The sequence below is a fragment of the Papaver somniferum genome, chromosome 1 (genome assembly GCF_003573695.1).
Source record: "Papaver somniferum cultivar HN1 chromosome 1, ASM357369v1, whole genome shotgun sequence".
NCBI classification, from domain to species: domain Eukaryota; kingdom Viridiplantae; phylum Streptophyta; class Magnoliopsida; order Ranunculales; family Papaveraceae; genus Papaver; species Papaver somniferum.
This window is the reverse complement of record NC_039358.1, coordinates 23,162,537-23,188,232: the sequence shown is the minus strand read 5'-3', so window position 1 is coordinate 23,188,232 and position 25,696 is coordinate 23,162,537. Positions and strand designations below refer to the sequence as shown.

The 25,696-nt window shown below is 38.5% G+C and overlaps 1 protein-coding gene across 1 annotated transcript; it reads right to left on the bottom strand.

Moving 5' to 3' along the window:
- Positions 1-742: 742 nt before the first annotated feature.
- On the bottom strand, positions 743-25,696 carry LOC113358992. Its single transcript, XM_026602712.1, has 6 exons — positions 25,448-25,696; positions 25,071-25,370; positions 24,695-24,942; positions 24,418-24,611; positions 1,306-1,778; positions 743-1,174 (listed from the first exon to the last, which is right to left on the bottom strand). The coding sequence occupies exons 1-6, from the start codon at positions 25,694-25,696 to the stop codon at positions 743-745; spliced, it is 1,896 nt and encodes a 631-aa protein (XP_026458497.1).

The window sequence follows — 25,696 nt, the reverse complement described above, 5'->3', positions numbered from 1 at the left end:
TGTCACATTTTGATGCATTTTGATGCCAAACACACCCTCAATCCAACTCCAAGCTTTCATAGCAAAACTACAAGACCATAAGATATGCTCGAGAGACTCTTCTTCCAACTTGCACAAACAACACCTATTCACAACTGGAATTTCGAATTGCTCTTAACCTTGTCAAGACTAGCACACGCAACACGCAAAAATTTCCAATTTTGAGCAGCAAGGGACGGATGTATTGCTGGCCTCCAAATCAGATTAGCACCCTCCAACTTCGTATATCTTACTCGCACCAGATCTTTGGCAGATTTTACCGTGAAATCACCTTTGTAAGATGGTTTCCAAACTATGTATTCATCTCCTCCCATTGGCTTGGAAGATTATTCACATCAACACCTGCAGCAAGCATATTAGAAATACAAGGATCTGTTAAATCCCAATTACCATTGACTAATATATCACTAACCAGCACCGAACGATCCAAGTTTGGGTTGTTTAGAACATCAGCAATAGACGCATCTGAACACCAAGCATCAAAATATAGTGACGTTACCCTGCCATCACCTATGAGCACAGGAACATTTTTTTTCAACTTCATTATAGACCCATTTGATCCCCGGAAGAATGGAGGACTTAATGTACTTGCGCAGCTGACCATTACGGCTAAAATACCTAGCCCTGAAGAATTTCTCCCAATTCTTCTTTGAAGTTTTCATATTCCACCAAAGATTCATTAACAAAGCTTTATTAATTGAAATCATGCTCGAGATTCCAGGCCACCCTCTTCATACGGAACACAAATTTTGTCATACGCCACTGTAAAAGATCTTTGCACACTTGAATCTTCAGTCCAAATAAAGTTGCGTATAGCAACTTCAAATTGATGAACAAATTTTTTCGTCCAATGATAAACTGCCATATTGTGAATCGAGTAGCTAGCTATCACAGTTACAAGAACTACTCTGTCTTGAAAAGATAAATATTTCCCCTTCCAACCTGAGAGCTGCTCTTTTATCTTCTCTACCACGTTACTAATATGATGATACCGCACCGTCCCTGGCATTATTTTAACACCTAAATACCTATCTGGGAAGGAAACAACTTCCATAACAAGAAAATTAGAAATAGATGTTCGCCTAGACAAAGAACCCCCTCCATAATACAACTTGCTCTTTTGCCTAATAACCGTCTGCCCAGAAGCACGTTGATAGGACCCCAACAAATCAACTAAATTTTGCAGACTTTCATGTTACCTTTACAAAATATCATAATGTCGTCAGCAAAAAATAAATGGGTTGGAGAGATGCCTTTCCTAGTAACCATGTGAGTCATTTTTCGATCTCTAAAAAACTTAGCAATGTTTCTGCTCAATACATCCTCAATTAAGACAAAACTTAAGGGTGAGAGAGGATCACCCTGACGAAGACCCCTATCAATCTTGAAGAATCCCTCCGGACTACCGTTGAAGAGAACCGAAATCCTTGCCGACTGAAGAATATGAAGAATCCAAGTACACCAACCTTCAGAAAACCCATACCTTCTAAAGACCTCCATGATAAACTTCCAGCTAACAGTGTCAAAAGCCTGAGTAATATCAAGTTTTAGCCCCACATTACCATCTTTCCGCTTGATTTGCAGCTCATTAACCATCTCAGACGCCAAACTAATATTTTCATGAATATTTCTTCCCTTGATAAAAGCAACATGTTCCTCAGAAACCAAGTTACCCAAAACAGTACCTAATCTTGTTGCCAAGATTTTGGTAAAAATCTTGAAGAAAAAATTGCTTAATCCTATCAGACGAAAGTTGGATAGAGTATTAACTCCTCTTACCTTTGGCAGCAGCATAAGAAGGCTGGAATTGACTCCATGGGGAATATGCTTATGTTCCCAACAAAAAATGATAGCCTTCACCAAATCAGAACTAATAATATCCCAACAGTGTCTATAGAAAAATCCAGCAAAACCATCCGGTCCTGGAGAACTATTAGCACCCAAAGAAAAAACGGCTTTATGGTCGGTTGTAAGCCAAGCAAAAATAATTTAAGTTATTTCACTGCACAATTAAAAATAATAGTATAGTTATAAGAACAAACTCGTTCCACAGGGAGATATGAGTTGCTATTCGTATTTGAAAACTTAAGTAATTTAAATTAAAAACAAAAGATAAAAGTGTTTAAGAAAATATCAGAGGAAAAAGCTGGTTAAGGAATTCGCCGTCCATCACCACACATGTTAATCAATCAAGCATCATTCACACAATCATTCACCAATAACCATAAAGTATCCCCAATCGGTGTATATACTTCGTTACGTCTCCAAAAATCAACAAATAATGCAATCTCAATTATATGAACTCTTTTCCAACAAATAACCTAATGCTTATCGCTAGAAGATTCAACTCGAGGAAAGCTTTAAAATCTATGAGACGGGTTATTCAAAGGCAATACAAACACAATCGTGGTATATTCAACCTATGCCACGTTTTACTTGTGACTTCCTTCACGATTCACACCGCTAGTGATCACAAATTACTACTAATTATTATAATCTTGATAAAATTACCTAAGACTTCTAATTAGTGATAGATAAGTTATTATGATATTTAATTCGCGACTTAAACATGCAAAATAACTCACCATATTACATGAACAAAATCATATAATTATTATACTTAGTAAAACTTGAACGATAAATAAGAAGGTGAATAAAAAATCAATGCATTAATCAAATAACATGTTTGTGATTTTAGGTTACATCCCTGTAGATGGTGGATTTTCGACAAAGGCTAAAATCGTAAAACCATAATTGTACATGCTCCTGATCCAGCAATTAGATGAGTATTGAGGCTCATATATCTCATTGAAGCATGAAAGCTCATGCCACAAGAATCTCTGACTGAGTATATTGTCTCTCAGAGCATACGTGAATATGCAGTCTCTCAAATGAGGCAACGACATATCTCATGAATACTGAGCAATTTAAGTAATTACTTTTGTATAGAATCGAACGATTGGACGACTCCTAGACAACTTGCCTTGCTAGTATAGAGCAATAACGTCTTCAGGATGTAACAATGTTTTCCCTGACTATATAAAAGACATGTGTATAGAATCATTATGATTGGACGGCTCCTAAACAGCTTGCCTGCTAGTATAGAGCGACAACGTCTTCAGGATGCAACAACGTGTTTTCCCTGACTATACTATACATAATAAATATGACGCTTCAACTAGCTCATATCACTCAATCCTCTAATAATTAATGCTCCTATACAACATGCCTGCTAGTATAAAGCCATCAATTAATTATTTCTAATCTTTAAATTCATTAACTGAATATTTGGAAACATTATACGTTCTTCATAATATTTTATTACTTCAATTCGTGGATCTTCCCAGCAGAATTCCATGGGTTAGTAATAAATATTCAACGTACGGGCATCTGAGCAACTATCGAGTAAGCCCCGACTAAAATGGTGCAAGTGTACTCAGCAATAATGCACAAACGAGCACCTGAATGCGCAAACGAGCATTTCAAAACACGAAGGAATGATGAACCTATGCAAAATAGGAAGAAAATAATAAATATTAAAATATTAATTGAGGCGCTTGGGGACTGTCCCCACCGGCCGGCCAGTCGTGCCGTGGCCAGTCCCACGCTCAATTTTACATTTTATCATATTTTCATTATTTTCCTTGATTTCATGAAAATCTCTTCATTTGAGCAAATATCCTTCGTTTCATGAAAACTTCCTGATTTCATGATATTTTCTTAAACCCGTGAAAAATAATATAAAATTAGGAAAAAGTCATGGGACTGGCCCCTAGCCGGCCTGTCATGCCCTAGCCGGTCCCATGATGTATTTTTGAAAGTGGTAAGTAGAGTATCCTTCAAACTCGGACTTGTAAGATTCGATTTCAGACTTAATAAAATATATATACAATAAAGTTGTCACAGTATCGAGAGGTACTGAGACTCAGGATTCCACCAAATTCCATTCATGTGATTCAAATAATAATTCCAATCAATTATAGATCAAATATTAAAAATATGGACTCTTATTCTTTGCCAAAAAGTAGATTTTTGAAAAGCAATGATTGTAAATCAAAAACATGATGTATCAAAAATACATAGACCAAGCATAAACCATCAAACGAAATCACACCCATTCAATAAAAATCATAAATCGATTAAAAATCAATGCAAATAGTCATAAAAGAATTATTAGAATTACCACATGCGTGAAATAGGGCTTCCTCCGTCATCCCAGTGTTGGGGTTTAGCTTCTCATATCAAAAACAGGCTCAAAAGAATAAATCATGGCTCAAAAGTTGTTTTTATTGAAGAGATGATATGATTCAGTGAATATGCAACGACGTACTGGCGTTACAGAGTTCACTGTTACATGAGGTGTGGCTAACTGAAGATAAATGTGGTTGTTCAACTGTTACAGAGAGAACACTGTAGGAGTGTTGCGAATTTGAGACGTTGTTCTTCGTTCTGCAACGCTTGTTCTTCTTCAGCAGCAGCAGAGACAGGCTTCGTGTAATCTCTGATTCTCGCCTCCTGAGCTCTCCTCTCGACCCCAAACTCTCGACAGACCTCGATTCTGATTTATGGGACTCGACCCATCCTTTTATATCACTCAGAAACCTCCCGAATTGAATTAAATTCCTTTTTTTGTTTCTTGGCAGTCACGGCAATAATCTCTTCTAAAAATTGTTTCACGCGTTTCTGGGATTCCAAACTTATATCAAACTCTTCCTTAGATACCAATCTTTGGGAAGTTTTGTAGCACTTTAATCTCCTTAGAATTCCAAAAATAGCTCCAAACAGGGACCCGTGTGTAACTTAACCTTGATTTCCTTTTTCCGGCTATTCTAGCCAAATTCAGCCGATGAAATCACCCATATTAGCATTCTATATCCATATCACGTCCATCCCATGAAAATAGGCCATTGAATCTCATTAAAACACGTCCAATAATCCAACCCTAATCTGCCAGAACTGTTGTAACTTTTTCCCGCCATTATTTGCATTTGAATTTTGAAGAAGATGACCTCCCCCTATCCAGTTCTGGTGTCCCTTTAGCACATGCCCGAAATGGGTTACCCCTTATCCAAGGTGATAGTCCGTATAGTAATTTTCTCCCACGATCTCAAAAACCGCTTTTCGAGCCAATTTCGCCGCAAAAGCTTATTTCTCCAAAATACCTATAAAGATATAAAATAACCAAAATAAGTACAAAATCGAGCACTAAAAATATATACAATTGAGATCATATTAGACACAAAAATGTATTTATCAAATACCCCCAAACTTATTATTTGCTAGTCCTCGAGCAAAAATTAAATCCTAACTCACTAACGCAGGCACCGTCGATTGCATTTAGCGTATGCAACAAGCCTTTAAACCCCTAGGTGGCCCTAGTGGCCGAGTTATAGTCTCAGGAGGGCTTACAAGAGATATACCCACAAAACCTTTATACTCCAGACCCTAGCTATCTATACAGAACCTTGAAAGGCACTAAAGAATCTCCTTGGTTGGCATACTTATTGACTACAGGAGGAAGTACCCTGATGCGAAATTCCAATTGTTGTACACGAGTTTGCACTCAAGCATACTAAAATTCATAATAAGTGACAGAGCTCTATTCAGATAGTCGCACTATGGACATCAATATCCGGAGTCAAAACTAATCACATGGATAGATTAAGAGATGGATATAGAAAAACGTAGATGGTTTTGATGTTTACTAAGTGAACGGCGTTTCCCATATCTGTCTGAAGGTCTCCGCCAAAATGAACCTATCCTAATAGATTGAGATACTAGTCTGACTAATATCAACACACTGGCATATATAAGGGAACCAATGGTCGATAACCTAACTCTAGGTCAACACAACTGGCATATACAAGGGTACCAGTGGTCGACTTTATTGAATTTATTCCTTTTGGTCAAATGGTCTGGTCTCAATTTTTTTATTCTTTTTTTTCAACTTTTTGGTAACTACCATTTTTTTTTCATGGTATCTCAATCACTCTAATTCACCCTAGCATTGGTAACAACTTGAATCGTGGGCCCCACCTATCACTTAGAGAAACATAGTTTAAAAACAAAACAAAATAAAAATAGAAGTGAAAAAGACTCAACGAGATATGGTGAAACTATCATGTTATTTCTAACACCTGAGCTCTGTGCTTTTATGAATAGACTCTTCTAGATGTTGCCATCTAATCAGATTGGTTCCTCAACTCCTACAACCAAAATGCTTCCATCCACTTAGATTGGTTAGTGCAATCCTAAATAGGCATAAATTTCTAAGCTCTGGAGTTTATTTATTCATACTGCAACTAAAAAGTTCCTCCCATACCCCCAAACTTAAATCTAACATTGTCCTCAATGTTCTAAAGATGAAATTAAAAGCATGAACAAGGAGAAACTGTTACCATTTGAAGCAAAAGAGATAAGGAAAGATATTACCATGTCGCATGAATGTTGGGTTACCTCCCAAGAAGTGCTAAGTTTAAAGTCTTCGGCCAGACTAAGAAAGGATTAGTCACCTCATAGAATAAAGTAATAACCGAAATTTCTGTGGGTCATCAAAACCAAATAGAGCTATCACAAATAAAAGGAATCTGCAACCTGCCAAGAAAATTAACAAATAAAGCGCACCCTTGTCTAGTTTCCTGTTTAAGACAACTACATCTAGCTGTGGTTCAGGTTCAGGTTCTATAACTGGGTCCAAATAAGATATTTTCATGGGTTGGAATTCCTCAAAGCTAAGATCCGGTTCAGGTATTAGAGTCTGAAGAAACTCAAGTAAAAATTTAAAAGCACATAATAATAACCTGAATAATTGAGGATCCTTAAAGTCAATCAGTTTTGACTCACACAGCTGACCACAATGAGAGTGGTGGTCTATCTTAAGCAAATGTATCGACCCTAATCTCTTAAAGTAATTAGGTTTAGTCTCTAAACTAAATAATTGACACATTTGAAATTTATACGTTCCCACAATTGGTTGAAAAATATTTGGTGGGAAAACAAAGTCGATCTTGGTATCATAGCCTGGTCTAACCTCATCAACCAGAGGATGGGTTTCTAACATCTGAACTTCCTTATGGACATCACTAGGTTCAGGAAAACGTGTGTGAAGATAATCTTGTAAAATGGTTGAGGCACATATGTCAAGTCCCAAGTGAGGGACCTTTCTAATAGTTAAAGCACATGGAGAATGATAATCACCCCCAAACTTAGAGTTTTCAGTGTCTCTAGAAAGACTAGTCACAACTTCCCTAATTTCAAGGTCATTAGATTCCTGAAAATGGTCAATTGATTCTTCTAAGTATGGTTCATCCTCACTCATCTCTACGAGTTCACTTTCTTTGTCTAAGACTAATGTTTCTAAATCGCTAGACTCTAAAACAATATTCTCAGAAAAAACTCGTTCCTCTAAACCATCGTTGGCTTCGTAATCATAAGGAAATACTACATCGTCTAAAACGGGAGTATCTCTAATCAAATCCTCGTCCTTTTGAATAGGTGAATAATTATTAAAATTATTTGGATTTGAACTAGAAATAATATTATTATTAAGCTCAACTGGAGTAACAAATTCCTGATCGCTATGCCTGCTTATTTAAAATTCTTCATCAACACTATCCTCATCATAATCATCATTATAATAACATGAAAATGGTTGAACCTCATATAAACAAGTAGTGTTACCAATTTTATCCTCGTCATCTTGATTATGAAAATCACTATCCTCAGTTTCAAGGGTATTATTGGAAACACTGTATTGGAAATTAAGATTATTCGAGCAATTATTTCGTTCGTCTCAGCTATCAGCTTGAAGGATTCCTCTATAGAAAGTTCTCTTTCGTCATAAACTAAGTTATTCATCTCAGCGAACTTACGTGTCGACTCCTCTAATTTCCTGAGGGACTCTTCTAAAGGAGAAATATAAGAATTTTGCTCGTATGACCGGTGCGTGTGTGGATAGTAATTGGGCTCATCAAGGTATGAGCCATAACCTTGAAAAGGCTGATGTTCCCAACCACTATTCACATTATGGTCAAAGTAGTAACGTCCATTTTGAAACTCAGTCGGATATTCGTTGTATTGGCTATCGTAATACCAGTTCGACATTCTATTGCAGGGGTGTGAGTTGTCACACAAAATAAAACCCACTGACAGGGGATTCGTGGGTGGATAGAGTCTTACCTCCCGTACCAGACGGGCGATGAACCGTTGAAGTCGACTCCGGCTACCAACTCCGATGTCAGTGTACGAACCCGAGGGGCCGAGACAGTATCGTAACTGTCGTCCTTCCTTGCAAACAGTTTATATTTAATCTTAACCCTTCCGTAGGGTTTTAAAAAATAATGTCCAGTCCAAAAATAAAGTCCAAAAAGTGTCCAAAAATAAAAAGAAAAATTACAAAAACTAAAACCCTATTTACAGTTTCAAAAAATAAAACAAAATAACTATATACAATATTCTTCTTCACTCCTTTCGGATTCCTCTTTTCTTTCCTTCTTTGGCGATGCTTTCCTTTTATAGCACTTTTTCTTTCCTTGTAGCTTCGCTCGAAGTATGAAAAGAATCAAAAAATACCAAAGGCGTAAAAGAGAACAAAAATTCTGAAAGAAATAAAATAAATCTAAAACCTAATACCAATCCGCGTCGGCGGAGCAAAAAATTGATGTAGTTTTGAAAGTGGTAAGTAGAGTATCGTTAAAACTCGGACTTGTAAGATTCGATTTCAGACTTAATAAAATATATACAATAAAGTTGTCACAATATCAAGAGGTACTGAGACTCAAGATTCCACCAAATTCCATTCATGTGATTCAAATAATAATTCCAATCAATTATAGATCAAATATTAAAAATATGGACTCTTATTCTTTGCCAAAAAGTAGATTCTTGAAAAGCAATGATTGTAAATCAAAAGCATGATGTATCAAAAATACATAGACCAAGCATACACCATCAAACGAAATCACACCCATTCAATAAAAATCATAAATCGATTAAAAATCAATGCAAATAGTCATAAAATAATTATTAGAATTACCACATGCGTGAAATAGGGCTTCCTCCGTCATCCCAGTGTTGGGGTTTAGCTTCTCATATCAAAAACAGGCTCAAAATAATAAATCATGGCTCAAAAGTTGTTTTTATTGAAGAGATGATATGATTCAGTGAATATGCAATGACATACTGGCGTTACAGAGTTCACTGTTACAGGAGGTGTGGCTAACTGAAGATAAATGTGTCTGTTCAGCTGTTACAGAGAGAACACTGTAGGAGTGTTGCGAATTTGAGACGCTGTTCATCGTTCTGCAACGCTTGTTCTTCAGCAGCAGCAGTGGAGGCAGGCTTCCTGTAATCTCTGATTCTCGCCTCCTGAGCTCTCCTCTCGACCCCAAACTCTCGACAGACCTCGATTCTGATTTATGGGACTCGACCCATCCTTTTATATCACTCAGAAACCTCCCGAATTGAATTAAATTTTTTTTTTTTTGTTTCTTGGCAGTCACGGGAATAATCTCTTCTAAAAATTGTTTCACGCGTTTCTGGGATTCCAAACTTATCTCAAACTCTTCCTTAGATAGATACCAATCTTTGGGAAGTTTTGTAGCACTTTAATCTCCCTAGAATTCCAAAAATTGCTCCAAACAGGGACCCGTGTTTAACTTAACCTTGATTTCCTTTTTCCGGCTATTCTAGCCAAATTCAGCCCATGAAATCACCCATATTAGCATTGTATATCCATATCACGTCCATCCCATGAAAATAGGCCATTGAATCTCACTAAAACACGTCCAATAATCCAACCCTAAATCTGCCAGAACTGTTGTAACTTTTTCCCGCCATTTTTTGCATTTGAATTTTGAAGAAGATGACCTCCCCCTATCTAGTTCTGGTGTCCCTTTAGCACATGCCCGAAATGGGTTACGCCTTATCCAAAGTGAGAGTCCGTATAGTAATTTTCTCCCACGAGCACAAAAACCGCTTTTCGAGCCAATTTCGCCGCAAAAGCTTATTTCTCCAAAATACCTATAAAGACATAAAATAACCAAAATAAGTACAAAATCGAGCACTAAAAATATATAAATTGAGATCATATTAGACATAAATTTTTTTTTATCATCCCACACGTCCCTTACTTTATTATTATTACTTTTTATGTTTCCCTCATCCCATGGAAACTCCTTGATTTCAACAAATTCCTTGGTTTCAACAAACTCCTTGGTTTTATGATATTTCCCTAAAATCATGAAAAATATTATAAAATTGGGAAAAGTGCCTTAGGACGGGCCCTTTGGCCGGCCGGCCATGCCTTGGCCATAGCCGGTCCCACACTTCATGAGTCCCTATTATTTTATTATTATTTCCATGATCTCATGGAAATTCCCTAACTTCATGAAATTCCTCAGTTTCATGATATTTCTCTCACATCTAGAAAAATACATAAAATTATATAAAATTGGGAAAGGTGTTGCGGGACTGAGCTTGCTAGTTGGACGACCATGCCCTAGCCATGGCCGGTCCCACACCTTGCGATCCCTTATTTTATTAATTATTTTCATCATCTCATGAATTTTTCCTAGTTTCAGCAAAACCCTGAATCCTTCATATTTTCTCGAAATATTGCTCAAACGCGCATTAGAAAATATCGAAACTCTCAGTACTGAGACGCTGACATTATGGTGACACAGGCATATCTCCTTTACCGACCAAGGTCGGCCTTAAGGCTTGCAAATAGCCGGTCCCATATGTTTTAATAATTTTGACCTAATTTTCTCAATTGCTCATATTGGGTCCAAACTCTTCTCAAACAACTGGGAGTTTGCTCAAACGACCATCAGCTGGTCCCACGACCACCAAGAGCCGGTTCCATGACCTCTTGGTTGGTCCCTCATCTCTCCATAATCAGGTTTTACTACCTAACACTCACACGAGCATTATTATAAAAAATGATTAAACCAGCATTTAATCATCCTTTCACCAACTGGTCTTCAGGAGACTTTGGTATTTTACTCATCTGAGCATCTGGGCGTTAAATGGTCGACTCATCATCCCGTATATCCGGTCCCTCCTTCACTGTGTGATCGATTGTCAATAAATCATCAATTGATCAAAATTAGGGTTTCGAATCCAGAGCTCTGCAACAACATAATTCTGAGCAGATGCAAACACTAATAATTTTATGTTGATCCTGTGATCTACACCTTTATTATTATGCTCGGCCTAGCCGCCAGTATTTTAAATAAATATTTTATTTGGTCCTGCCACCAACAATTCATCAGATGAGCAACATTTGCTCAGATGAGCAGTATTTGCTCAGACTAGCACTATTTTCTCAGACTAAGGAATATTGGTTCAACTATCAATATTCAACAATTCAGCATCACAGTTTGCTCGTCTTAGGTTATCAACATTTATTCGACAATGAAACCTTTGTCTCAACAGACATGTTCAGTTCATGAGTCTCAAAACATTTGCAAATCACGTTCAACTCAACAATACAAGGACTCATCTTCCCATAAAGTCAGCAACTGACTCCACAATCGCGAGATGTCAATCGTATCACATGGGGGATATTAACTAGGGTTTTGGTCTGGCGGTCTACGGAACGTGTGTGCATACACTCGACGAGAATGTGAGCAAGTCGTGCAATAATTTGGAGGAGTTAGCAAAGTAGTGGGTGGAAAATTAACCAAGTCTCCGCACTCTGAGCAACTGGTTTTAACATGGTTTCCCACTTCCCCACTCTTTGACTCCAGCAACTGCCATACTTCATGGGATCATGGTGTTTTCAATTCAACAATATAAAAGGCCTCTGAATCATGATTGAAAGGGACAACATTCGTCTACACAAGAATTTCTCGACAAGTTCATACAAACAATCTTTCATCTACACGAACTCACCGTCTGAGCAATCACTCTCAACTGAGTAAATTCAATCATTCAGAACTTTCCTATGCAGAACACACGACACACCTACAACCTTAGATCATCATTGATCCCACACATTTCTCAGCTTCCCTCCTATATATCAACCTATCCTCTCTTGTGACAGAATTGACTCTGGAACGACCATTGTCTTGGTTTAGGATGGAGTCCTACCGATTGATCTCTCGAACTTAAAGCAGTCCCTTCTTGCAGTGCATCTGTGTGAGGTTCAACATTTCGCTCGGTTCAAGGAGTCTTCGCACGGTAGTCTCCTCAATTCCGTAAAAACCAGCAAATCTATTTTCCCCATCTACAGATTGGCGACCACAGTGGGAGATTAATCTCTCGGTTGAAATCTCAATTCTCACAAAGATGGTCGGTCTTAGGTCTGGTTCAGTTACCAATCCGGGTTCAACACCCGACTCTAACATCGCAAGTTCTAGTGGTACTGCCACTGCAAGTACTACTCCTCTCAATGTTGCAGGCTCCAGTGGTACCGCTAATACCGCTCCTCCGGCCAGCAATGTCACGCCACATGCCAATGCTACTCCTTCAAACGCTGCTGCTCCAATGGTCACTTCTGCAAGCGACGATATTGGCACCATCAATAATCCTCTTTTCGGACAGTCTCCTGGGGAAATCAGAAGGGATCCATCTACCATAACTGATCTCATGAAGATTCAGGAAGTTCTCGCCTAGAATCAAATGAACATGGATACAACACAAAAGGAGCTATGCACTCACCTCAAGAATCTTACAGACAAGTTGTCGCCTGAACAAACTCAGACCCAGCGTCAATCAGATAAAGAGAAAGGGAAATCCAAGGAAACATCCTCGGCTGCTGATCCCGAAATCTCTCCAATTCATGTTGTGGGTGACGATGAAGTCCACGAAGCCGCAGACAATCCGCCAGTGAAAGAGCCATCGAATTTCATCACTCATGAAGATCTGGAACGTTTTATGGAGACTCAAAGAAAATAAAAGACATCATCGGCTCACCGCCACCAACCTCCATATCCCGCTGCTACACAAAGGATTCCTATGCCAAAAGGTTATACCTCTCCAACATTCACTCTCAATAATGGAACGGGAAATGCTCGAGAACATGTTTCTCGGTTTCTGGAGGCATTGGGTAAACATGAGCACAACCATGTCCCCCGTCTGAAGGAATTTTCAAAGTTTCTGAAGGGCAGAGCATATACTCGGTACAACAACATCGCACCAGGAAGTATCACTAGTTGGGGAGAAATGGTTAATGCTTTCTAAAGAAAATACTTCTTCGTTTCAGGGAAAGTCACCCTCTCTGGTTTTGGAAGGATGTTGCAAAGGAGCAATGAACATCCTAATGATTATGTGAAAATGTTCAGAGTTCATGCCCTGGACTGTCATGATCCAAATGTCACAGAGAAGCAACTGGTGGACTTATACATCAACGGAATGATCCCGGTCTACAAAGACTTGCTGGAAAATATTTGGTTCCAAACTTTTTCAGAGCTTCATGAAGCATCCAAACGGTCAGTGACTACTACACCTGCTTTACTGGAGAGCAAAGTCTGCAAGGTCGAGGAACCTCGGAGCAGCCGACGCCTAGTCAACAATCAGTACAATCTCCAGCCTTCAACAAACGTTGTTGCTGAAAGGAATGAAAGAAAAGCCGAGATACAACATCAGAGCGCTTCTCTAATATCCCAGGATCATCTGAAGGCGCAAAGAAAAGATACCAATCCTGAAATACACAAACCTCGACCCGGCATCAACGAACGGGGAAATGATCGGACAAAATCAAACTTCTGCCTTCTCATGAAGGAGTGATCGAATTACTGGAAGTTTGGGTTCAAGATGGTGCAATCAAATTGTCGTTCATCAGGAGAGAACCAACTTAAGAAGAAAAGGAGAATCCTAGGTACCGTCACCTTCATAGGTTCATCAATCATCCAACAAGTAACTGCAATATTTGGAAGCACATCTTCGAAGAGAAGGTTGATCCACAATAACTTCAACTGGGGACTGAAGGAGTACACAAGAATCCTCTCATAATCAGAACCTTTACACTCTCTGAACAACCATTCAAATAAGCAGTTCAATCGTTGATCGAGCATATCTGTGAAATTGCTCTATCTGTCTAAGGCACAAAAGAGGAACATGTTCACGGCACTGAACCACATCGTGTCAAGAAGTCCATTCCGGAAATACTTCTTGAGCCTCCAGCCACAGACTAAGAGATGTACGACTGGGGGGACTTCTTACCACAATCAATCTCAGAAGAAACAAATTTGGAAGAACGTTGATCGATGCTGGCACCACCATCAACAACATTCCACTGAAAACCATCGGATCCACAGGCATCACTCGACAAGAATCTACTCATGCTCCCATCTCAATCAGAGACCTTGAAGGAAAACTCGGAAATAATTATAGCTACATCACTCTCAAAGTGAACATAAGTTCAACCTGGATAGAAACCAAGTTTCACATAATCAGGAAGATCCATGATATGACATGTCCTTCAGACGAGCGTGGATCCACGCTGAAAAGATTGGTACTTACAAAGCGCCTTTGGTTATATATCTCTCCAACGAAGAAAGTTCTGATCCAGAAGATTTGGAGGACGTTCCATCATCGAAGCACTTGGAGGAATTTCGAACTTTGACGTGGTTGAAAAAAGAACCTGCAAAAGATGCATAGACATTCATCAAAAGATCCTACACTCAGGCAAGTCTCATTCCTCCCATGTCTATATCATTTATTTCCTCACATGCTATTCTAGCATGGGGACTCAATTTTTCTAGCATCTCTGCTATTGCAAGATGGGTAATCTCACTTCAGCAATATTTTACCAAGTGGTTGAATCTGTCATTTCTCCGAATCGAGCATCTCACTGAGACATTCATTACTGAGATGATGTTCAAGCACAGAAAAGAAAAATTTGGGAATTTCTCCATAGCCTTGCAGGAGTATTCATGTGTGCCACAAAACCAGAAAGCTCTGATGTCTGCACAAGTGTTGAATCCCACTACCGCGACTAAAGGAATGCTGAATCAGCAGAAGATAGTTGGGACCTAAACGATCAAACCTAAGACATGCTCAAGGGATATGACGCTTCAACGCTCAAGCATCTAAGAAGCCTTCAAATTGTACTCCCAATCAAAGAGTACACCTCCTATAACGACACATCTAGCTTCAACACAAATATCTCGACGATGACGCACTGATTCAACACTAGCGCAATCAAAGTGTAACTAAATTACAATCGCTAATTCTTCATTATCCCATGATAAGACTTCTGAAGCAGATGCAACATCATTCATCCATGGATGACACAAACTCCTTCAACATACACTGGGGACTTGATCTTATTGGAATTTTCAATCTGATGTGATTCCATGAAACTTCATCAACGGAACCTCTCCATATCACAAGCCCTGCACGACCGAGGAACTTCCTCTCTTCACCGATCACATCCAAAATGGAAACTTGCGCTGCTATCTACCGCAACAACATCGATTCCCTGACAAGGCACTTCACAGTAAAGGTTCGGGAGAATTTGGGTTAAACCCTACACCCTCATCTTATGGACGCTCAACTCATCAATTAGTTCGTGAATGTAAAGGCACACTGGATGAAGGAGTAAAGACTATGTCGATAATCATGGATCTAGCCTTTTCGGTCTCTGGAGCAACTCCGACCATAGTATCGGCATCAACAAGCATTTATGGAGAAAATTCTATCGTGGTCCAGCATCCACGACGGTCTCAGGGGCAACGTCCTCATGACAGGGCATCATCAATTAACCATTCTCTGAAGTATTGCTCCACGAAGCGGACTTCTCCAAGCACTAATGATTCATATCAAGGTGTGTAAGCATGAAATATGAAAGTCTTTCCGAATCTTGCACGATGGGAGGGCACAATCCCAAGTCTTCTACAAGATGTTCTCATCACCTCTACAAATGAGATACAACACACTTCAGGCCATGGGTTTAGAAAAACGTACCAATGGGTGAGGAATGGGACAATTATTCCTGAACGAAAGATGTTTGTATATGTCTCTTCTACAACATATCAAAAGGGAACCTCAACCAAACATACGAGCTGAAAAATATGGCATTTACCGTCAGGTCTACGAAAACTGAAAAATTTGTAGGGATTACAAATTACAAATGTGCACGCTTCGTTGGTTGACCTCTACAACTCCAAATTGAGTGATTCTTTTCTCATGTGATAACTCAGTCTCTTAGCTTCAAAATTTGGGGTCAAGCATCGAATTCCGACGTCGTATGAGGTTCCTACATCTTCCAGAGCATACAACATGCAAGCAGCGATTTTTAGACGGGATTCATAACTTCCACAATCGATCGGTGTCCACCAGGTATTTCCACTAAGTACTTCATCAAGGTACATCCAACTTCGACCACCTAGGTCTTTACATCAATTTTTATACATGGGTCCTCTATCCAAGTCTTGCCAGAAGAAGAGAAAACGAAAAGGAGAGATTTAACAAAATACTGGGGACTGACGGTCCACTGATCATGACGATCATTTTCACAGTCCAAGACCTGTGTCACCAGACTTTCATGTGCTAATCATTCATCATAAAAGGAATTATACCACCGGGACATGAAACCATGGTCATTACACCACCCCCTCTTGAGAGCAACCTCAGTTATGGTCCCATGACCAAGGTTTTGAGAAGTGATGTTTGACAGAAGCAAGATGGCTGCAAGCACCATTCTCATGTATCAATCAAGGGGTCCTGATCTCAAATGAATCAATGACATTGAAATACTTCACCAACCGTTCAAGACACAAGCGAATGGTCCAAAGACACAACAAGAGTGTTTTACAACAAGCTCGTCTGAGATGATTTTACACTGTCCCGCACAAAGAAGCGATATGCGAGAAATTTCTGAAGAATATAGGGATAGGTCATATACCATTCTCTTCGTATGGATGTCCTCTACAACATATCCAAAATTTACAGCAATTGGAGAAACGAGCAAAGAGATGTGTCCAAAACATTGGACTACATGCCAGTTGAAAATTTTCTGGAAATCTCCTGGAAGTTTACTGTTTCGTCTATTTCGGCCCCTAAACATGCTCAAAACTCTAAAAGCTTCTTTCCTTAAGCTTGGAAATTTTCTGAGGATGAAAAACCATGTGTAGACCGCGAAAATCCGACACCGGACGAAGATTCTACAATGGTTTTACTGAAAGACCGACTTCTGAATTTCCTGATGACGAATTATGAAAAAATTCTTCGTTCATCCACATCTGAATCAGGATCTACACCATCAACGCAAATCCTGACTTCATCTTCCGCCGATAGTCTCATTTGATGAAGTCGGCGGTGCTTCTACTGATAAGATATGAGCTTTTCATCTTCAACTATTTTCTGTGATATTTCATCACGTCCCTGCTTTCTCTCCGCATTTGCTAATACCAAGAAAACATATGTCTTAGTACGGACGACTCCCAGATGATCGAGAGACATACAAAGTACCAGCTTTCCAGCGTCTCTGAAAGGTTGATTCACCTCGGCATGAACATCCGCAGAAGTCTTCATCTTTGACTTGATATTTCTGGAGCGTTCGCCGGAAAAGCCAGAAAGGTGGTTGTAACCAGAAGTCACCACTATCTGAGGCGAAAGACATGGAGTCATGGATATACCAATACCAAACACGCAACAAAAACGGTAACAATCCAACTCTTACCTATTTACAATTTCACTAGTTGTAATGATTATAACGTCAGAATTTCGAAAAACTTGCTCGTTCCTTCAAACCTGCAAAGACGAGCAAGAATCATTATTCAAAATCATGACTTCATTTTCATAAAACCATGAACAACCCACGTGAATTTTAACATCCACTGGTTTTTCAAAAATTGGACAGACGTCCATTCTACAATTGTGAAAACTCACATACAGACATTATTTCAACGATTGTTCAAAACCAAAACATTAATTTTACAAAAAATACGTTTTTAAACGTGAAACTCATGTAAATTTGAAATATATATATATTTTTGCTCTCTCGAGAGTATATTTACAAAAATTTGTGAAAGCTTACATATTGAAAATAAATTTTTCACGAAAGCTCAAAGACAATTTTTTTACTAACAGACGCACGTCTATTAAAAAAAAAAACTTTTTCACTCGTACAAGCATCCACCTACGAAATGAGAGTTTATTAAAATCTCACATATTTAAAAAAAATCTCTCCTACATTAGGGATTATTGCTAGTTTCTTAAACTAACGATCGAACGAACGTTTGTTCCTAAAACAAGGGTTTTTACAAACTCATGTCTATACATGCATATGTATATATAATTTTAACATGAACAACTCATGAACAAGTTATCAACTTCTGAAAAGAAATTAAAAAAAAAGAGCGATGTTATACCAATTTACGCTCGTTAGACAATGCTCTGTCATGCTACTGGGATCTTCGTTCAATCCATGGTTCACTCGTACAATTGAAAATCCGGTAACATTCTATCTTACGACTAAGTTCAATTACTTATTTCGTCTATAACTAAAAAATCACCATCCAGTGCTGATTGAGGAACATGACTGTCCCTCACTAAGCAGGGGACTTAATGTAGATGGTGGATTTTCGACAAAGGCTAAAATCGTAAAACCATAATTGTACATGCTCCTGATCCAGCAATCAGATGAGTATTGAGGCTCATGTATCTCATTGAAGCATGAAAGCTCATGCCACAAGAATCTCTGACTGAGTATATTGTCTCTCAGAGCATACGTGAATATGCAGTCTCTCAAATGAGGCAACGACATATCTCATGAATACTGAGCAATTTAAGTAATTACTTTTGTATAGAATCGAACGATTGGACGACTCCTAGACAACTTGCCTTGCTAGTATAGAGCAATAACGTCTTCAGGATGTAACAATGTTTTCCCTGACTATATAAAAGACATGTGTATAGAATCATTATGATTGGACAGCTCCTAGAAAACTTGCCTGCTAGTATAGAGCGATAACGTCTTCAGGATGCAACAACTTGTTTTCCCTGACTATACTATACATAATAAATATGACGCTTCAACTAGCTCATATCACCCAATCCTCTAATAATTAATGCTCCTAGACAGCATGCCTGCTAGTATAGAGCCATCAAATAATTATTTCTAATCTTTAAATTCATTAACTGAATATTCAGAAACATTCTACGTTCTTCATAATATTTCATTACTTCAATTCGTGGATCTTCCCAGCAGAATTCCATGGGTTAGTGATAAATATTCAACGTACGGCATCTGAGCAACTATCGAGTAAGCCCCGACTAAAATGGTGCAAGTGTACTCAGCAATAATGCACAAACGAGCACCTGAATGCGCAAACGAGCATTCCAGAACACGAAGGAATGATGAACCTATGCAAAATATGAAGAAAATAGTAAATATTAAAATATTAATTGAGGCGCTAGGGGACTGGGCACACCGACCAGCCGGTCGTGTCGTGGCCAGTCCCACGCTCAATTTTACATTTTATCATATTATCATTATTTTCCTTGATTTCATGAAAATCTCTTCATTTGAGCAAATATCCTTCGTTTCATGAAAACTTCCTGATTTTATGATATTTCCCTAAACCCGTGAAAAATAATATAAAATTAGGGAAAATTCGTGGGACCGGCCCCTAGCCGGCCGGTCATGCCCTAACCGGTCCCACACGTCCCTTACTTTATTATTTTTTTTTATGTTTCCCTCATCTCATGAAAACTCCTTGATTTCAACAAATTCCTTGGTTTCAACAAACTCCTTGGTTTTATGATATTTCCCTAAAATCATGAAAAATATTATAAAATTGGGAAAAGTGCCTTGAGACGGGCCCTTTGGCCGGACGGTCATGCCTTGACCATAACCGGTCCCACACTTTATGACTCCCTATTATTTTATTATTATTTCCATGATCTCATGGAAATTCCCTAACTTCATGAAATTCCTCAGTTTCATGATATTTCTCTCACATCAGGAAAAATACATAAAATTATATAAAATTGGGAAAGGTGTTGCGGGACTGAGCTTGCTAGCTGGCCGGCCATTCCCTAGCCATGGCCGGTCCCACACCTTGCAATCCCTTATTTTATTAATTATTTTCATCATCTCATGAATTTTTCCTAGTTTCAGCAAAACCCTGAATCCTTCATATTTTCTCGAAATATTGCTCAAACGCGCATCAGAAAATATCGAACTCTCAGGACTGAGATACTAACATTATGGTGACACGGGCATGTCTCCTTGACCGACCAAAGCCTCCCCTAAGGCTTGCAAATATCCGGTCCCATATGTTTTAATAATTTTGACCTAACTTGCTGAATTGCTCATATTGGGTCCAAACTCTTCTCAAACAACTGGGAGTTTGCGCAAACGACCATCAGTTGGTCCCACGACCACCACGAGACGGTCCCATGACCCCTTGGTCGGTCCCTCATCTCTCCATAATCAGGTTTTACTACCTAACGCTCACACGAGCATTATTATAAAAAATGATTAAACCAACATTTAATCATCCTTTCACCAACTGGTCTTCAGGAGACTTTGGTATTTTGCTCATCCGAGCATCTGGGCGTTACATGGTCGACTCGTCATCCCGTGTAGCCGGTCCCTCCTTCACTCTGTGATCGATTGTCAATAAATCATCAATTGATCAAAATTAGGGTTTCGAATCTAGAGCTCTGCAGCAACATAATTCTGAGCAGATTCAAACACTAATAATTTTATGCTGATCCCGTGATAAACACCTTTATTATTATTATGCTCGGCCTAGCCGCCAGTATTTTAAATTAATATTTTATTTGGTTCTGCCACCAACAATTCATCAGATGAGCAACATTTGATCAGATGAGCAGTATTTGCTCAGACTAGCAATATTTGCTCAGACTAAGGAATATTGGTTTAACTATCAATATTCAACAATTCAGCAGCACAATTTGCTCGTCTTAGGTTATCAACATTTATTCGACAATGAAACCTTTGTCTCAACAGACGTGTTCAATTATTGAGTCTCAGAACATTTGCAAATCACGTTCAACTCAAAAATACAAGGACTCATCGTCCCATAAAGTCAGCAACTGACTCCACAATCACGAGATGTCAATCGTGTCACATGGGGGATATTAACTAGGGTTTTGGTCTGGCGGTCTACGGCACGTGTGTTCAAACACACGACGAGAATGTGAGCAAGTCATGCAATCAGTTGGAGGAGTTAGCGAAGTAGTGGGTGGAAAATTAACCAAGTCTCCGCACGATGAGAAACTGGTTTTAACATGATTTCCCACTTCCCCACTCTTTGACTCCGGAAACTTCCACACTTCATGGGATCATGGTGTTTTCAATTCAGCAATATAAAAGGCCTCTGAATCATGATTGAAAGGGACAACATTCGTCTACAAAAGAATTTCTCGACAAGTTCATACAGACAATCTTTCGTCTACACGAACTCACCGTATGAACAATCACTCTCAACTGAGTAAATTCAATCATTCAGAACTTTCCTACGCAGAACATACGACACACCTACAATCTCAGATCACCATTGATCTCACACATTTCTCAGCTTCCCTCCTACAGATCAACCTATCCTTTCTTGTGACCGAATTGACTATGGAACGACCATTGTATTGGTTTAGGCCGGAATCCTACAGATTGTTCTCTCGAACTTAAAGCACTCCCTTCTTGCAGTGCATCTGTGTGAGGTTCAACATTTCGCTCGGTTCAAGGAGTCTCCGCACGGTAGTCTCCTCAATTCCGTAAAAACCAGCAAATCGTTTTTCCCCATCTACAATCCCTAACCAATTAAAAGAATTAGCTACTCATAATTTTTAGCAATCAAAATAGAGAAAAGATAAGAAATCAAACTACAGTAGTCGCAGAAGATCTTTAGCTACTGCCACTGCTGCTACAAGAAACTTTCAGCTACTGCTGCATAAGTTGAACTCCAAAAGCTTCTGTGTTTCTCTGGGAACTTTCTGCGAACAAATTATGGGCGTGAAAACTAGGGTGAGGAGGTCTCTTTTGGTTGTGATTTGGACCTATATTTATAGCAATTGAACCCTGAAAATTCGAATCTGATAACCACACAACTATCTTAAACCGCCATAAACACTCAAACGCGCTTTAATCTTCACCATTCATGTCCAAAATCAACGACAAGAAGGGTACTTGGTGGCTGTTTTGTAGGCTTAAAACTCAATCCAATTCCAAGTAAATCTTATCAATTCTCTAAATTCTTGCCTAAGTCTACGAATTCAACACAAACCCAAGTTCCCTAACCGTCTTAGACTCTCAAAAATACCACCTAATCTCCTCAATTCGTCATCCAACCAATAGAAGCAACCCAATCCTTCTTCCACTGAATTTTCGTCCAAGTTTTAAATCCTAAAATGAATCAAACTCCTCCGATTCATACCCATCTATTCCTTCTTTATCTCGAGTTCAAAACACCTCTGAATCCATTCCATTCCCAAGAACACTGCCCGTAGAATATGAAGAAAAAGAAGTTCTGGTCGTGAAATTTGAATAGAAACTGATAGCACCTTAACAGAAGTTAGAGTGCCTATAACACCTGCCCTTAAAACCAAATAAATCTTGGGAAAAATATCGTTTGGTCCTTTTTTAGGTGGGCCCATGTCTGTTTGGTCCTTTGGGAAAACGTCTTTACTGTTTGGTCCATAATTATTTAAAAATATTAAATGGACCAAAGTACCCTTCCGTGTTGATTTCAACATATTTTTTTTTTGTAGCAGTTCATTCTGCCTGATGAAAACTGTACACTTCATTATATACTATAAAACAGACTTCGTTCCAGAAATGAACTTCGTATAAAACCTATAGAAATGAACTCCATATAAAACCTATACAAATCAAACTTCATTCCAGAAATTAACTCCATATAAACACCTAAAAAACAGACGTCAATCCAGAAATGAACTCCATATAAAACCTATACAAATCAGACTTCATTCCAGAAATGAACTCCATATAAAAACCTATACAAATAAGACTTCATTCCAGAAATGAACTCCATATAAAAACCTAAAAAACAGACTTCATTCTAGAAATGAACTCCGTATAAAAACCTAAAAAAATAGACTTCATTCCAGAAATGAACTCCATGTAAAAGCCTAAAAAAAAACAGAGTTCATTCCAGAAATGAACTCCGTATAAAAACCTAAAAAAACAGACTTCATTTACGGAATGAACTGCAGCATCATCGTCGTCTTCAATAGCAGCAGAAATAAATTCTTCATCATTCAACAACAGCAGCAACATCGAAAATCTTCTTCATCATCTTCGTTTCAATCTTCATCTTCTTTGATAGCAGCAACAGTAACAGATCTTCATCTTTTTCATCATCTTCAAAAGCATCAGCAGGGAAAAATGACGAAAAAACGAAAAATCATCGTCGTCTTCATCATCATCATCTCCATCTTCATCTTCTTCATCATCAACAACAGCAGCAGAGACAAAAAAATCAAGAAAAATTCATTAAAAAATCGTCTTCATCATCTCCACCATCTTCAACAGCAAACAACAACAAACACAAAGAAAAAAATATACAAATCTTCATCGTTTCATCATCATCTTCATCTTAACACACCATCGTAAACAGTAGTAGAAGAAAAAAGAAGAAAGAAAAAAGAAAAAGAAAAAGAAGAAGAAGAAGTAGATCTAGAAAAGAAAAGAAAAAAAGGAGGTGAGAGAAAATAAATCTGAAAATTATTCTCTTCTCTCCTAATAATGAGTATATATATGGTCCCCATTAAAAGGGTATTTCTGCCACTACCATTTGAAAATTACATCATCAATGACGTCACCCTAGGACCAAACCATAATTTTTAGGACCAAACAGACAGTTGATTCAGTCAACTGGACTAGACTCTCTCTAATATATTATTCCTAGGACCATATGGTATTTCCTACATAAAGCTTCCTGTACGTGTATTTCAAGAGAGAAATGTGATCCCCCCTTAGCGGATGCTGGGGTGGAAATAATTACGAGCATCCCTTATCATTTCCTGGACTCCCAATAACAATTTCTGCTGAATTGATCATTTTACCCTTTTGGCCTTCCAAGTTCTTGTTTTGATCGTAACTTCTTCATACGATGTCGGAATGACTCCATTCTTTCGTCGACGGCTTCGTCTTTTCGTCCTCTTCAAGATGAAAAGTATAAATTATGTACTTGAACGAGCTCCACTTGGTATTTGTCCCTTCTCCACTTGTAGCTAGCTTCTTTTATTGCACAATTAAGTGCCTAATTCACTTCTTTTGGATGATTCACCTAATAAAACACAAATAAGAGAAAACAAGCGTAATATACAATAATTTGCAAGAAAAACAACAAATACTAGAATGGAATTGACACCAAATATATGTGAAATATGCACTTATCACTTCACGAATTTCATCTTGCATGGGAATGAGGTCCATACCAATACTCTCCTCAGGAGAAATAGTCGCATGATCAATGTCAAATAAGGAATCATCCAGCACCGAATAATCCCCATTGAATTTAGCTTCATAAAAACTAACAACATGCTGCAACATTTGATCAACATTCGTAATCGTCTCACCAACTTCATTCACAAGTTCTGATATAGTATTACTACTTCTTCTAATGTGAATACTATTGTGAAAGAAGCTTGTGTTACTAGCCCCCCAACAAGCCACTTATTACGTGACTTTTGTTTGAGCATAGTAGCAAGCTACAATCTAGTATTGTTAAGTTCCACGGCTATACTCTTCATATTATTCAGCTTACCAACATTACTAGGGTCCTCATCAGTTTCACGTAAAGCATTCTCCATTCTCAACTGATCTTGTTTTAGCCGAATATGCACATTACCAAACACCCGTTTATTCCACTCCTTCATATCTGCCTTAAGACGCTTCAACTTAAAAGGAAAAACATAGGTCGGAGAACCCACAACTGGTTTATCCCAGCTATCTTGAACCATCTTCATAAAATCAGGGTGACTAAACCACATTTTTTGTACTCGAAAAGGAGCACGTTTTGGCCGAGAATTAATAAAAGGATAACCAATGAGCGGAGAATGATCGGAAACTTCTCGAGGAAGAGCTTTACCCGCCAGTTCTCATACTTCTCCAACAAAGCTTCATTAATAATAACTCTATCCAGTTTACTAATAATTCTCCGATCCCCTGACGGACGATTAGACCATGTAAAACTACTGCCAAGAGCTTCAGCTTCAAACAACCCGTTATCGTCTAACCAATCACCAAACTCATTAACAACTGAAGTACAAGTAAAAACACCACCTTTTTTCTTTTCAAGACGAAGGACACAATTAAAATCTCCGACTACTAGCCATGTAACCTGACTATTACCCAAACCCAGTTGTTGCCATAAACTTCTCCGCGTCACCTGTAAATAACTTGCATGAAGGAAAGAAATTTGAACACCATCTACTCCAACTGTGATAGCTTGACGAGAAGTATTACCACTACAGGATCAGGCAAACTAGAAGACCACATGACCCAAATATTCCCAACTGTATCGTTATTTGAATTATGAATAATATTGCTACTAAAACCAATAATATTAAGTTTACGCTTAAATCTTGGGGAACAAGCAAACCTTGGCTCAGCTAAACCAATAATATCAGGTTTATGTTCTTTAACTAACTCATAAAGTTCAACTCTATCATACCTACGAGAAACTCCATTAATGTTCCAGAATAGAACATGCAT